Source organism: Cibotium barometz, chromosome 40 (assembly GCF_041138505.1).
Source record: "Cibotium barometz isolate CiBa-2024 chromosome 40, ASM4113850v1, whole genome shotgun sequence".
NCBI classification, from domain to species: Eukaryota; Viridiplantae; Streptophyta; class Polypodiopsida; order Cyatheales; family Cibotiaceae; genus Cibotium; species Cibotium barometz.
In genome coordinates, this window is record NC_141085.1 from 7878158 (window position 1) to 7892816 (window position 14659).

At 45.5% G+C, this 14659-nt stretch overlaps 1 protein-coding gene across 3 annotated transcripts in view; it reads left to right on the forward strand.

Annotated features, from left to right (window-relative positions):
• LOC147615154 (choline/ethanolaminephosphotransferase 1-like) overlaps positions 1 to 14659 on the forward strand; it is a 79349-nt gene that overhangs the window by 64309 nt on the left and 381 nt on the right. For 2 of the 3 annotated variants that reach the window (XM_086779161.1, XM_086779160.1), the window contains 8 exons: positions 3194 to 3263; positions 3386 to 3449; positions 3573 to 3613; positions 13181 to 13265; positions 13367 to 13429; positions 13623 to 13681; positions 14362 to 14414; positions 14522 to 14594. In XM_086779161.1, coding sequence (XP_086635287.1) covers positions 3194 to 3263; positions 3386 to 3449; positions 3573 to 3613; positions 13181 to 13265; positions 13367 to 13429; positions 13623 to 13681; positions 14362 to 14414; positions 14522 to 14594 — 508 coding nt within the window. Of the gene's footprint in view, positions 1 to 3193; positions 3264 to 3385; positions 3450 to 3572; positions 3614 to 13180; positions 13266 to 13366; positions 13430 to 13622; positions 13682 to 14361; positions 14415 to 14521; positions 14599 to 14659 lie in introns of those variants that run through there. The other variant, XM_086779162.1, reaches the window with a different exon arrangement.

Sequence of the window (14659 nt, forward strand, 5' to 3'; positions counted from 1 at the left end):
TCTCAAATAGAATATTGGAAATTATCTACATGGCCTCTAAATGTGAGATTGCGCATGGTACAATCAATAATTATAGCATTTGTTAGTTCTATCTTCCACTTCTACCTTGGTCAACCAAACAGATTGACAATTTCATGTTTAAAGCAATGGAATGCCTATGGAAAACCAAAGCGGATAGAAAAGGGTGACGTTTGTTAAGGCAAGAACTTATATGCTCGTCCAAAATGCATGGTGGATTCAATGTCCTTAACATTCATTGTCATATATTGGCAAGCAAAGCCACTCTTCTACCTGCATTTATAGAGCAAGTCAACCATGGACACACATGCTGGGAGCTCTGTACACTGACATGCAATTAGATGCATATGGACATTGGATCATCAATTATGATGATATAATCTTTGGGCATTTCCGTGGCCATATTCCACGCTCTCCATATTCGACTTCTCTCATTCGAGATTGGCATAGCTTTACTGTGTCATTTACAACTGGGGCAGAGTATTTGATCCACTCCTTCCTTTGTCTCAACCAAGAAAGGCATATATTCTCTCTACATTGGGAATTCGTCGCATATGCGATGTTGTCGATGAAAATGGTTATGTTCTCACTTTCCCACGTGCAGTTAGAGAATCCAACACAGGCCAATCTCGAGAGTCTTTTCAGAAATAGTGCAACCCTTTCAGCGAGTCCCAATGTTTGAGGAAAAACACAGAATTCAAGATTGATGTTTTAATAGGCACCTTCGAGGATATACTTCTGTACCTTTTGCAAATTTGTCCGCAGAGCCAAGGCTTATAGATTACTCTTACCAACTCCATGGATTCAGGATCATGCAAATAGCCTCTAGCATATGTCAAAATCTCTTGCTTGGTGGAAAGCTGCATTGAAAATAATTGGAAGAGTGGATTGCCCCTCAAGCAACAATTGTTTCAATGGAGATGTCTGGTTCGGGTTTCTTGTATGTGGTGCTCTCGTGATTCTTTGAACTAACAGAGCGTGAAGTAGCTTAGCCGCGAAGTAGCAGTGCATGAACTGTTAAGACGTGAGGGGTTAAAGCATGAGATGCTCACCCGTGAACTATTAAAACGTGAACTAGCTAATTTGTGAAATGTTAAATCATGAAGCGTGAAGTAGCAGTTCGTGAATCAGTTAGTTCGTGAAGTGTTAGACCATGAGCTGCTAGACCGTGAACTGTAAGACCATGAAGTGGCTAAGCCATGAAGTAGCAGTGCGTGAACTGCTAAGCTGTGAGGGGTTAAAGCGTGAGATGTTCACCCGTGAATTGTTAAAACGTGAACTAGCTAATTCGTGAAATGTTAAATCGTAAAGCATGAAGTAGCAGTTCGTGAAATGTTAAATTGTAAAGCATGAAGTAGCAGTTCGTGTATCAGCTCGTTCGTGAAGTGTTACAGTGTGAGCTGCGAGACCGTGAATTGTTAGGCCGTGAAGTGGCTAAGCTGTGAAGTAGCAGTGCGTGAACTACTAAGCCGTGAGGGGTCAAAGCGTGAGATGTTAACCCGTGAAGTGTTAAAATGTGTACTATTAGTCGGTGATGTGTTAGTACGTGAAATGTTAGTCCTTGAACTAGTAGTCCGTGATGTGTTAGCACGTGAACTAGCAGATTTTAGGTCACGACTAAAAGTGTGTTATGTTTGTTAGTGGTTTGCACTTGGGTGTGAGCAAACTAACACTTAGAAGGTGTATCATCTGCAAAACCGAGATTTTAGTGTTGACGTCGTGAGATGGCAGACTGCTATTTCACGTGCCCAATCCCTTATGTGTTTGTGAGTGCGAGGGGATTGATGGAAGTTGTCTTTTTTAAGAGTGCAAGAAGGAAATGGGAAGATAAACACAAGGAGGAGAAAGAACAGATGCAATTGTTTAGGGTTTTGTGTGCACTATCTCACAAGCAATGCATTATAACCGATGATTTGAATAATCAAAAGTGTGCTTGGAGCTCCTACTTGAGAAACGATGGTCGCAAGCAAAGCGTATGATAACAGTGCAATGCTGGATGTACAGTGCGCCAACGATGATCGCAATTGAGCAGGCATGGAGAATGAAGAAGAGAATGCACGAACAGGAAAAAATGTTGTATTTTTTGTACATCCGTCGACACCGCTGGCCATCTTAATTGGGTATGCCACGTGTCCGACTACAATTTGTGGAGGCTTTTTTACCGTTTCACGGCGTGAACTGGCATGAGTCGGTTCACGACGTGAACTACCTTGAAGTGTTTCACGACGTGAAACAGCCCGAAGCGTTCATGACATGAACTAGCCCGAGCCAGTTCACGACATGAACTAACTTTTTCCCTTATTCATGCAAATATTGATACCCTATGGATTCCTATATTCTCAAACATTCCAAAGGCACATGTTATGCACTCAGAGGAGTAGAAGTGTACACGTGAAATGAATGAACATGTTTCACAGCATGAAAAGCGTACCCCTTTACCTTGCACCCACTTGCTTGGAGCTGGGTACGCCTTGTCATCCACCTTCCTTTTATTGCCACCAGAACCAATGTTGTACTTAGGAGCTTGTGGGTATTTGTTGTTGTAACCGCTTTAGTTGGGATTGATAATTTTTAAAATTTTCTTCCAAACCAGTGGAGGAGTACATCCATTGAATCCTGGTGAACCTTCTTTGTTTCCTGTGCATGTGGGTGCACATCTTCATTATCCTGGTTCACAACTTGACTCAGCTTTATCTCCTTGCTGGATGACATTGGCAGTGTCCACTCCCTTGTTTATTTGGTTGAACTGGTTTCTTCTTCCAGACCAACTTTGGTGCTACCTTAACACTTGATTGAGCGGGGACCTGATTGTGTTTATGGCTTTTTGCAGTTCTTCTAGAAGTACACGCGACCTTGGGTCGTGGGTTGGTTTTTGGTACCCATACCATTGCATTTCCTTGATAGTAGCCCTGTGCTGCTAGCAAGTATTTTCTGACTCAGTGTTTGAATGCTCAGTTTTGTGCGGACTTGCTTGGAATGCTGCTTTCTCTCCTTTGTTTGATACACACAGATTTTCTTTAGAGTTTTTTCAAACTCATACGGCCCCAAAGAGAAGGAAGGGCATCAGAAGGTTTATGAACTTCCTTTTAGTCTTACGAGCTATTAAGGGAAGGTGTGAAACATGTCTCGATTTGGATGGTCTCTGAGGCCTTTTATTGTCTGGGAATGCTTACAGATCTTCCTGTGTATGGATTGGTAATATTTGTGATGATGTGTTTCGCGGTTATACCAACAGTGGCTTACAAGTAAGATACTTTTTTCTCAGGCTTCTTACCCCGTCTGTCCTCGATGCCTTCACAATCACAGAGATCATATGTATTTCTTTTGTTTATGATGAAGACTTATCTTTATTAATTTTCCATTGCAGTGTCTATAATGTATATAAAGCTGTTAGGGGGAAGAATGGAAGCATGCTCGAGGCAGTGGCTATGGTTTGTCCCAAAACACCCAATCGCTGATAAATTGTATGGTATTAGCAGTCATGTGAGGTGCTAGCATTTGTGTCATATGTTTCATTTTCTTTTTGTTGGTTCTTGTGTTTTCTTTTGTCCCAGATTTTTCCATTCTTCTTGTTGCTGGGCGGCATCACACTCTGGTATGTTGATGTGCAATTTTTCTTTCTAAATTCACCTGTGACAATGCGGTCTTCTACTCTGACAATTCTTGGAATTTAAGGTTCACGTTTTAATTATGAAACTAATCCCCTTTATGTCCTGGAAAGGAAGGCTAGCATTAAGCTGTTAAGATGAGTGCACTTCTAGCATCTCTCTTCTAGTTATGCTTGTGTGCATGAAGGTTGGCACACCCATAAAATCTGCAGTGTGTCAAAGTATGGATAATTATCTTCTAGGCTCTAGCTGTAATGACTGAGCCTATTCTTTACTTTATTTTGATATTGAGTACTTTGGGTTGCTGTGGTTGGTCTGCTAATTTATTTAGAAAGGCCTGGATGCTTTCTGTGTACACACATGATTGTGGACATGGCAATATATATGTCAAAGCAGCTTTATTGTTTTCTCTTACAAGATTGCATTGATTTTTGTTTTCCTGCTTTGAGGTGCTGCTCATATGCACCAGACAGTTCAAGAAAGCGTCTACATCAATACACTTGATAGATTCAATACGGAGGTGTGCGCATGAGAGAGAGAGAGAGAGAGAGAGAGAGAGAGAGAGAGAGAGTTATATTAACATCTACAAAAGACCTCAAGGGTCTATGAGACGAAATATAGTACAAAGTATGAGACAAAATTTAGTACAAAAGACCTCAAGGGTCTTTGAGACCAAATGTAGTACAAAGTATCGATAATGAATAATGAACCATGGAAACTGTGTGAAAAAATAACTATATAAGCCAGGATAGCCATGTCTTGCTACATGATGCCGACATTTGGTCCGACAGTGATACCATCCTCCTCTAGAATCTCCCGTAGAGCCGCAACAATGTCAGCAGCCTGGGATCTAACCTCTTTGTCGTTTGAGGAGGTCACGGATCTGCAGCTTGCAACTGGAAGGTCGCCTCTTCAGGGGTCTGGCTCTCAGTATAAGTCGAGCTTGCTCTCTGGTTTCCCTTTAAGTGCTAGAGGTTGAGGGGGCTCGGATCAAAGCAGGCTGAACCTGGTCCATAGTCCTCATTGTCGACAGATGGGAGAATAAGTTAGTGATGGAGGCCTGGGAGGCGCATCCTTCTGACCTTGGTTATGGGGGTGGAACTTGGTACACCCTCACGACGTTTCTAGAGCTCCAGTAAATATATGCCCAAACATCTCTGGTCCTTGTACTGCATGAGTCGAGAGAGGCGCTGGAAACCATCTTGGGACAATGAAATCCTTCCTGGATCTGATATTGGGACAGGCATTGAAACAAATAATGCTCTTTGTCTTGACCTCTCCATTTATGCAAATCTTACAGGTCGGTGCCTCTTGCAGAATGCCCTGTGCCCTTTCAGCGTCAATCCGTAGCCTGTGTGATGAAACTCTCAGCTAACCAACGGCAATCCGTATGGAATGAGACATATGCCCCTGTAAGTTTTTGGCCCCTTCAATGAAACCATCCTCTGAAACATGCAAGGAATGCTCTCTATAAAGCTATAATTTCATTTGGAGCTCGGTGGGCGAGTGTGGAGAGCTATTAGATCGAGTCAGATGAGGTGGTTAACCTTGTGCTGAGAGAGTGTGGAAGATAAGGAGGCGAGGCTGAACTGAAAGGGAGGGAGTTGCTCCATCTGAAGCCCATGTTGGTGGGCATTGGGAAGTCTGGGAATACCATGATCAGCATTGTCCATGTCGGTCCAGGTGCATCGAGGTCTCCAAGGCTAGTCAGGAGAGGTAGCCATCGTCTAGTGTGTGTAGATGATGTATATATGTGATCGAGGCATCTGTAACCAGGGGTGCTACCCCAAACTCTGCTAAAACATTTTCATGTGGGACTGACTGTTTGCTCCGAATCATGTGGGAGAACATCATGATTTGTAGGCGTCTCTTTTTTTTTTTCCACCCCTTATCTCTGAAGTCTGGTCTTTAAAAGGGAACCCCATAGAGTGTTGCGAGGCATACCAAGGTCTCAAAAAGCCATACCTTGGTCTAGGGTTCCTGAAACTGAGCCTGGAAACACTGCCTCTCAAAGTGAGCCAAGGATGCATACCCTCTCACTAGGCATGCCTCTGTAGCTGTGATGTGAGAGTTGCAATGGGTAGTCTGAGATCAAGTGTGGATGTGTGCTGAGAGAGATGGTGCTCATAAAGTTCACCCATGACATAGTCAAAGGGGATACGCATGAAAGTGGATTAGGCCTTTTGGGGATGGATGGGAGGGCTGGGCACGTGAGTGTGAAAGCAAGGTAAATGTGATTTATCCCAATGGGTGGCAGTGGGATGGTGAAATCCTGGATTTGTCGCACACAAGTGTAGAAGACCCCATGAGATAGTCCACAGTTCTAGATCCTCCTCCACAGGGAAAGCAAGTGGGAACGTCCAAGTTAGGCCAATGGGGGTGTGACCCCATATCTTGGGGGCCAATCATACATATGTACCTGCGTCCCTGCTGACCATTGATGAAAAGGATGCCCCCCCTGCCTTGGGTTGGGGGGGTGGGGGGACAGAAAGAGAGAGATAGTGAGAAAGAAAGAATGATGTTATTAATGTCTACAAAAGAACTGAAGTGTCTATGAAACCAAAAGGTGTTACATGTGATCCATGAGTAGACCGGATTTCAAGACACCATAAACATTGTAAAAGACTAGCTGCTGGCTAGATAGACAGGGTCAATCTACATAGACCCTTAGTGTACAATAAAGTAGGCAGCGTAAGAACTTCATGTGTCCGGGCTCATAATGTGTTGTTCTCATGGACTGTGTACGTGGCCTCATATCCACCACCTGTGGGGCTGCCTCTCTATATTGCTGAAGCAAGTTCCGGATCTCGAACTCGTGAGTGGAGGGTCTGGGTTGCCAATAGCGGGAATCCGGTACGACAATAATAATAGACCAACACTTCAAATACCAAACACAGAGCATGATAACACTGTGAAAGAACCATAAACAATACAATAAAACCGCACTGAGCTGGAACCACAAAGCCTCAGCACAAATCTTGCACACAAAAACTATCTCGTGCCAAGATACAAACACAGCACCAAAGTCCATTTGATAAGCTGTCTCAAAACAGTCCCATAATCGGCTCATAAACTGTCCATAAAATAGGCCGGTATGGAGCCCAAAACAGCCCCGAATTTCGTGCCAAATCAGCCCCAAAACAGAGCCATAAAATCAGCACCAAAAGAGCTCTCAAATCAGCCCAAAACAGTCCCGAAACAGTCCCAAAACAGCCCAGATAAGATTGGACCAGCCCTGTCAAGCTCCGGGAGAAAGTGACCAGCCATGTGGCTGCCTTGGAAGAAGTCGACCATTACTATGGGAGGCCTGGAAGAAGTCGACCAGCCTAGTAGAAGTCATGGAGCAAGTCGGCAAGGTGAAACAGACCCAAATATGCTGTACGGCCAGCGGAAATCAGAAGAGTGACGGTGAACTGTAGTCGGCCAGTAGAGAGAAGCATCCAAAAGGATGCGCATGGCAAAAAGAGAGAGAGCCAGCCCCTTTTAATAAAACTAATAGGCCAAATTTGCCTTGCTTTTCCCCTTTTTCCCAAAATAGCTGGACTTTGCCCAAAATATCAACTTTATGCTTTCATTGGCTTGTATTCCAAGTTTTGGTCCAAAAATATCAACTTTTTAGCTTTCCTTGGCTTGTACTCCAAGTTTTAACCCAAAATATCAACTTTATGCTTTTCTTGCCTTGATGCCCAAGGTGTCTCCTTTTGTCCACCTGTCCAAGCCCAAAAATAATAATATGTCCAGCTCTTCATGTGAAAACACTTACTTACAAATATAATAAGTCACTTGAATGATAAAATCGCATGGTGCTCATGCTGTATGGCCATCTTTCAGGCCAAACCATGCCAGTAAAGTGCTCTAGCTTTCTTCTGTGGAAAATCCCCGTTCACATGTTGGTTCCGCTCAGCGTCTAAAACCCTAATCACTAGTGGAGGGACCAAATGGTGACAGGCTCTCTGTTGGGACTGTGCTTCTTGTTGACAAATTCCTTGGGTGCATGTTTGGAGGGTGCTCACTTCATGGGGATGTCGACTTCCATCTTGGTGCATGTGCCACGACGAATCTCATGCAGGCTTAGTGTTAGTTGGGGCTCTCTTCAGGGGGGCCAAAGAAGTCAGTGATAGATATTTGTGCGATATCCTTCATCTTGGGCTGCTGCCTTAATAGTTTGTCTCTGTAGTGCCTCAACTCCAATAGGTATAGTCCCAAGCATCTCTAATCTCTGTAATGCATCACCTTGGACAAGGCCCAAACCCCTCCCTATAGAGACAGTGGTAGCATCCGCGTATCTCCACGTAAACTGGGCATAGAGGCATGTAATGCTCCTCATACTCGATCCCCCTACAACATAGCTTGCTTACCCGTCTGTCTCGTGGTATGTCCTCTGCTCTCCCTATCTCAATCAGAACTTAGTGTGAGGACATCCTCAGCTGAACCAATAGCAGTTCTGATTGTGTGGGACGTGTTTGTGGAGATAAGTGGGCCTCTCAATCCCCAATGATCCTCAAGAAATGCTCTGTATAGGGCTAAAGCTTTGGGGAAAGCTTGGCTCGGGATATCTATGTCCGGCCTATATGAAGTCTAGTCAGATCTAGGTGGATGATGTGGTTGATCTCCTGGAGTGAGAGATCAAGGAAGAGGGAATCCAAGCTGTTCATGGTCCATCCTAAAGCCATGTGACTCAAACGAGCTGGTGACGTGTGCATGCTATGACCCCTGTGCTAGCTGTCTAGAGGATTCCAAGTGCAAAGGGTCTATGGAACCAAAAGCATTACAATATGCTCATGAAGTGACTGAAGCATGGATGATGTGGTTGATCTCTTGGAGTGAGAGATCAAGGAAGAGGAAATCCAAGCTGTTCGTGGTCCATCCTAAAGCCATGTGACTCAAACGAGCTGGTGACGCGTGCATGCTATGACCCCTGTGCTAGCTATCTAGAGGATTCCAAGTGCAAAGGGTCTATGGAACCAAAAGCATTACAATATGCTCATGAAGTGACTGAAGCATGGAAAAAAACAACCACAAAGGGCTAAGTACAACCACGAAGGGCTAAAAACAAACTCCCCTCATATAAGGGAGGGAAACAAGTGATCAAAAGGGGAAGAGATGCTTCTCCTCCAGCTGGCCGCTTTGTGAGGAGAAGGCTATCTCATACAGGGGGAGGGGGGGAGGTGGGGGCGGGGGCGGGGAACAACCCCACAGGTGGTCTGTAATGCCAAATGGGGTCACCGCCTCTATCTGTGAGGAAAGGGCTAGGCCTCCAAAGTCTCAAGAAAGCTTCCTGCTGCTTCCGCATGCGGTCGGAACCTCCCTGTAGCTTCCCCCATTGACCGCGGAGGATGTGAATGATACTGAGCTAGATGTTCGTGATGGTCTCAGCCGGCGGAGTGTGGGTACCCTCGATGGCCTCGCTGCATCTAGCACGCCAAATGTGCCAGGCTGTTATGCTGCTGCAAATCTCCCATCTCTGGCAGGAGCCTGGTCGCTAGTTACCTGTCGGTGGGGCTGTGACTGGTACTGCTACAATTCGATGGTGGGAGGCCTGAAGGGCTAGTCCTCCCCCATCCTCCTCATAAGCCTTGACTACTCTAGCCTTGGTGGCCCAAGTGACAGTACGCCAAGTGATGATCCGGGTCGATGCCCTGTCCATAGCGAAGATGCGGAGAATCCATTGCCAAATTTGCTGAGCCTTCAGGCAATCCCAAAGGCAATGTCGCTGAGACTCCTAGGGGTGGCCGCACCTCGGGCAAGCTACTGATCGACCTCCGACTGCCAGCCAAGTACCGATTGCCAAACTCCTGTGTGCCAAGGGTAAATGAATCAGGGGGTCCCAAACCAAGGGCTGTTGAAGCTACTCCTCTAGGCAACTGGAACACACTGTGACTTGTCTGAGGGCTGGCGTGAGATGATCCCAAGCATGAAGTAGACTGGCTACGAATCTGTCCTCAAAGGCTGGGCTAAAACCATGGGCTCGCATCTTTGTGAAAATCCATTTAGTACTTTGCGGCCATGGGCCCCTCAGGCTCGGAGTGGAGGCTGAAATCCAGGCACCACCCGGTAGGAGTCCTTTGACAATCAACTTGCCCAGCAAGGCACGGCTCTGTATAGCGAGATTGATGAGGCCAAGCCCCCCTCTACTACATGGCTGAATGATCACTCTCCATGCCACCTTGGCCTTGGCTGGCTGCCCATCACTTCAAGCCCACAAGAAGTTCCGGATCAAACGCTGTACTTGGCCAATACGTGCCCGAGAAAAGGCCCAACACGAAGTGATGTACCACATGGTGGCAAAAAAGCAGTACTTGGTTCGCCAACACCACTCTGCCTGCTAAGGATAGCCTCGCCAAGCTCTAGTATAAAAGCTTCTTCCAAATACTCTGAAGAAGTGGAGCGAGCTTTTGCTCGGGAGAGATGTCAATGCCAACCTGGCAACCGAGGTAGCGAATTGGAGTGTCCCTTGGGATCCACTGGAAAGCCTCAACTGGTTGCCAAGTCGAGGTGGGTGCTGACCCTACCCAAAAACCACACGACTTGTGCCAGTTGTTCTGCGCTCCTGATGCACCACAAAAAATCTCAATTGCCTCTACGAATCTTTGGAGATTCCCAACATCTCCTGCAAGGTAGGCTGCTGTGTCATCTGCAAACTCTGAGTCAAGCAGCTCCTCCTGCGTGCGGAGGGGAAGGTGTAAACCCTGAAGTCCGTTCTCTTGGGCGGCGGAGAGAAAACTACTCACAGCCTGAGCGACAAATAGAAAGAGGTACGGTCAGGGTTGTTTCCGTATGGCGTACGACGGCTTATTGTACGGAATACCGTACGGTACGATGCCGTACGTACTCGCACGGATTTTTTGAAAAATATATATATATTTTTGGGAGGTAATGGTCTTTTTTTTTTGCTTATCTATGGCTGTTTAAGCTTCCTCTGTACTATGATGCTTCCCTCCTTTCTAAAATACTCCATATCTGGACTTGGAAATACCTAGTTTATAAGTATTTTTTTAAAACACTGTATTTTATCGTACGATAAGAATTTTTTTAATATCGTACCGTATTTTCTTGTATGGTATCGTATCGTACGAACCGTACGGTATCATACCTGACAACTATGGGTACGGTGCCAAAGGACAACCTTGTTGAACCGAGCGGGAAAGGGGGAAATCTGTCGCCTCGGGCTCCGTGAATGAGACTGTGTGATGCTAAATAAAGTCCTGAGACTCTATGAATCCACTGCATGGGGAATCCCATCCGGCTCATAGTGCCCTCCAGAAAGCTCCAATCCACCCTGTCATAAGCTTTCTCAAAGTCTAGAAGTAGCACAATGAGGTCCTGCTTCCGCATCTTGGCCGAAGTTGTCGCCTCCCAAAAGGTAAGATGATGTCTAAAATGCTCCGATCTTGAACAAAACCAGTCTGAGTGTCGTCGATCAAGTTTGGGAGAGAAGGCTGAAGTCGCTTGCTGATGGCCTTAGCCAAAATCTTATAGGCCGTCCCTAGAAGGGTGATAGGTCTCCACTTCTGGATCTCCAATCTGTCACCACCCTCCTTGGGAATCAAATGAATCAAGCCCTCTGTGAGCCGCTTTGGCATGGCACATGTGAGCATATGATCACATTGAAGGCAGCGCAAAGGCCACCTTCCATGAGGTCCCAATGGCGAAGAAAGAAAGAGACACGAAATCCATCCGCCCCCGGGCATTTGCCCCTTGGTAATGCCGTCACTGCTCCGCCAGCTCCTCTGAAGTGAAAGGGGTCAATAAGAAAGACTGAAGGGAGGGAGGAACCACCTCTCTCGTGCGCCTCCAGACTCTCTGGCGCGTGTCCATCTCTTGGGGGGATAAAGGGGCACCAGTGAGAAGAGATCGGAAGAAATCCGTGACGATGGCTCTCACATGTGGGGGGTAAGAAACAATAGCTCCATCCTGGCCACTCAACCTCTCAAAGAAATCTCCAGTAACTCTGTCACCAGCTTGAGTTTAGAATGAAGCCCTTGCATGATATCTGTACTCCACCCTCCTCTCCTCAATGGACCGAATCTCTGTGCGGGCGGCAGCAATCTGACTCTCAATCCACGGGCTGGCTGGGGAACTCTCCTGAAGACGCTGTAAAGAGGCTAGGCCCCTCCTCAGGCTCCTCTCCAGCTCCCGAAATCCCTCTTGTCTACTCGGGGCTGCATCCAAGTCGCCACCATAGGGTCTCAAAACAAGAGACCATCTGGAAGAGGGGAAGATTTGGGCAGAGGGGAGGAGTTTGGGGGTTAGCACTTGGTTGTCCATTGGAGGTATGCCAGCATTATGTCCAATATGTGGCCATCCCCAGGAGTCCTAGCATCATTGTCTTTGGGATTGCTTGAAGGCTGAGCAGGTTTCGCAGCGGATCCTCTGCATGTTTACTATAGGCCCCTTCTTTTACTGTTACGTGGGGCACTGAGGCCGAGGCCATCACGGCATATGAGGAGGGTGGTGGGGGGCTAGCCCTTCAGGTATCTCACCTTCGTATTTCTGCAGTACCAGTCCCAACTCCATCTATTGGTCACTAGACTCTAGGTTCTTGCCAGATATGGGAGATTTGCAACAGGTGCTGCATGGCACTTCTGGAGAGCTCGATGTAGTTAAGCCATCGAAGGCACCCTCACTCCGCTAGCGGAGTCTATCAAGAGCATCTGGCTCGATATCATTCATACCCTCCGTGGCCATTGGTGGTTCAGACCGCATGCGTAATTTACGCATTGGGAAGCCTTCGTGAGGATCTGACGGCCCGGTCCCTTTCTCAATGATAGTGGTGGTGAGCCCTGCTGGGCACTGTAGACCACTTGTGTGATTATTTCCCCCTCTCCCGATTGTATGAGATAGCCGGAGGAGAAGTGCATCCTTCCCCCTCATTCTGTTCCTTGATTCTTGCTCCATATATGGAGACGAGTTTGTACTTAGCCTTTGAAGCTGTTTTACTTGGTAACTAATAGAAGGATCTTTTTCCCGCGCCCGTGAGGGGGTGGGGGTGTGGCGGGGGAAGGATGTGTTGAAAGACCATGACTTTGGTCTTGCCAATGTGTGTGTGTGTGTGTGTGAGAGAGAGAGAGAGAGAGAGAGAGAGAGAGAGTAAGTAGTACTTCAAGCTGCATGCAATTTTCCATGCAACAGATCAAATTGCATGTTCACTAGGGTGAGAACAAGTGGCAAGCATGGGTGACAAGTAGGACTGTAAGGAGCATGCAATTTTACATGCAACAAGTCAATGGAATCATTGGGTGATTAGGGTGCAAGCAAACTGCTATTTGATATGTTTTTTGAAGCTGCTACCCTTTTTCTGCATCTCAAATGCAGCAAAACTCATTAAATAGAACACTCGAAGCAGGTTTGTAGGTTCTTTTTAATCAATCTTTCGAAACTGCATCAAAGACACTGGAAGATCTACTATGATGCCTTAAGTACATGGAAACAAATTCAGACTTCTCTATGATCAGTAAAAGATGGGCTATAATCATAGAGATGCCTTTGCTCAAGTTTTCAGTTACTCACTTTGTTTTCTCTCAATACAATGTTGTGCTCCTGTTCTTTTTCAGGGGCCTACTGTCACCTTCTGACATACTTGGAGCACACCCTCATATGGTGTTGATGGGCACAGGGTTTGCATTCGGATATCTTGTCGTAAGCTCCTAAGAGGCTATATTCTTTTAGCCTGTTTACTAACTCAAAGTGTTTAAATTCCTTGCTGACTGATGTTTTCGGCTAAACTTGATCTTTTTCAGGGTAGAATAATTTTAGCTCATCTGTGTGATGAGCCAGAAGGTCTAAAGACAGGAATGTGTGTGGTATTATTTAATCCTTATTCAAATATGATTAATGGCACTTGAGTGGAAGGTTAACTAGAAACTGCTGTAGAATTCGGCAGGAGTTAAGTAGAAGCTGGTTTGAAAATTGTCTGTAGTTACCCCCCATAAAAAAAGCTAGTAGTGACTAATTGCCTTCGGATATCACATTAAACCTCCTTTTGATTTGTGGCAGGCACTAATAATTCTTCCGTTTGGTATTGCAAATGCCATGTCTGCCAGTGTACTACGCGGGTAAGTAAACTTCAGCACAACCTGTTTTGGGAAACAAAAAGCACCCTTTTCATTGCAGCTGACTTACACTTTCTGTGGTGCCCTTACGGCATGCGCAATCAAATGCTAGTGTCTACACTAGTGCCTAATTTTATGTCTCAAATGGCTGTTGGTAGGACGCTGCCAGTCATGTACCAAGGTGACCATGTTCCAGAAGCTAAGAGAAAAGGGTGACTTTGTGGGTGATTGTTGGCCAAAGATATGAGACCAAAGATATGAGAACTCTTTACCAAGAAACCCTTGGGCCTTTTCGTGTGTAGTGCACTAGGGAGTGTCCTTAGGGTATTGTAACTTCTTACCAATGAAGCCCGGGAGAACTACACCCTTGGGCGATGTACATGGGTTCAACAAAAGGTTTTTATAATGTATAATTCTAAAAAAAAGAGTTCTATTAAGTATATAAAATCATAGAAAGGGAGATCTCAACTAATGGGGGCAGCTGTAGACGTGGGAGAAGAAAATACCATGGTTCCACTGCGTAAATTCCACCCCCATAAATCTGAATCTGCCGCGTAAATATGGTCTTTAAGTAAAATTTACGAAAAATCATCTAAATTTCTGTGATTAAAAAAAAGAAAAAAGAAAAAGAAAGTTTAAGCATTTAAAACACAAGTTTTGTTTTGTTTTGTTTTTTTTTTCAGCTCTCCTTTGATTAATGAGGAACGGGTTCTTCTGGCGTTTTGTGTGTTTACAAGTAAAAGCTTCTATCCTGATGAAACAGTAAAAAAGCAAAAGTTTTCTTTTTAGGGGCCTGAAAAGTTACAGATTTTTTTTTGAGTGTTTTGATATGCTGGCTTGCAGCATCTCTGTACGCACACTTTGCGCTGAGTGTTGTTAACGAAATAACAAGTGCACTTGGGATCCACTGTTTCAGGTAAAGAAGAGCTTTATGTGTGCCATGTCTTTGTTTTCCAAGTACTTAAAAGCCGAGAAACTGAT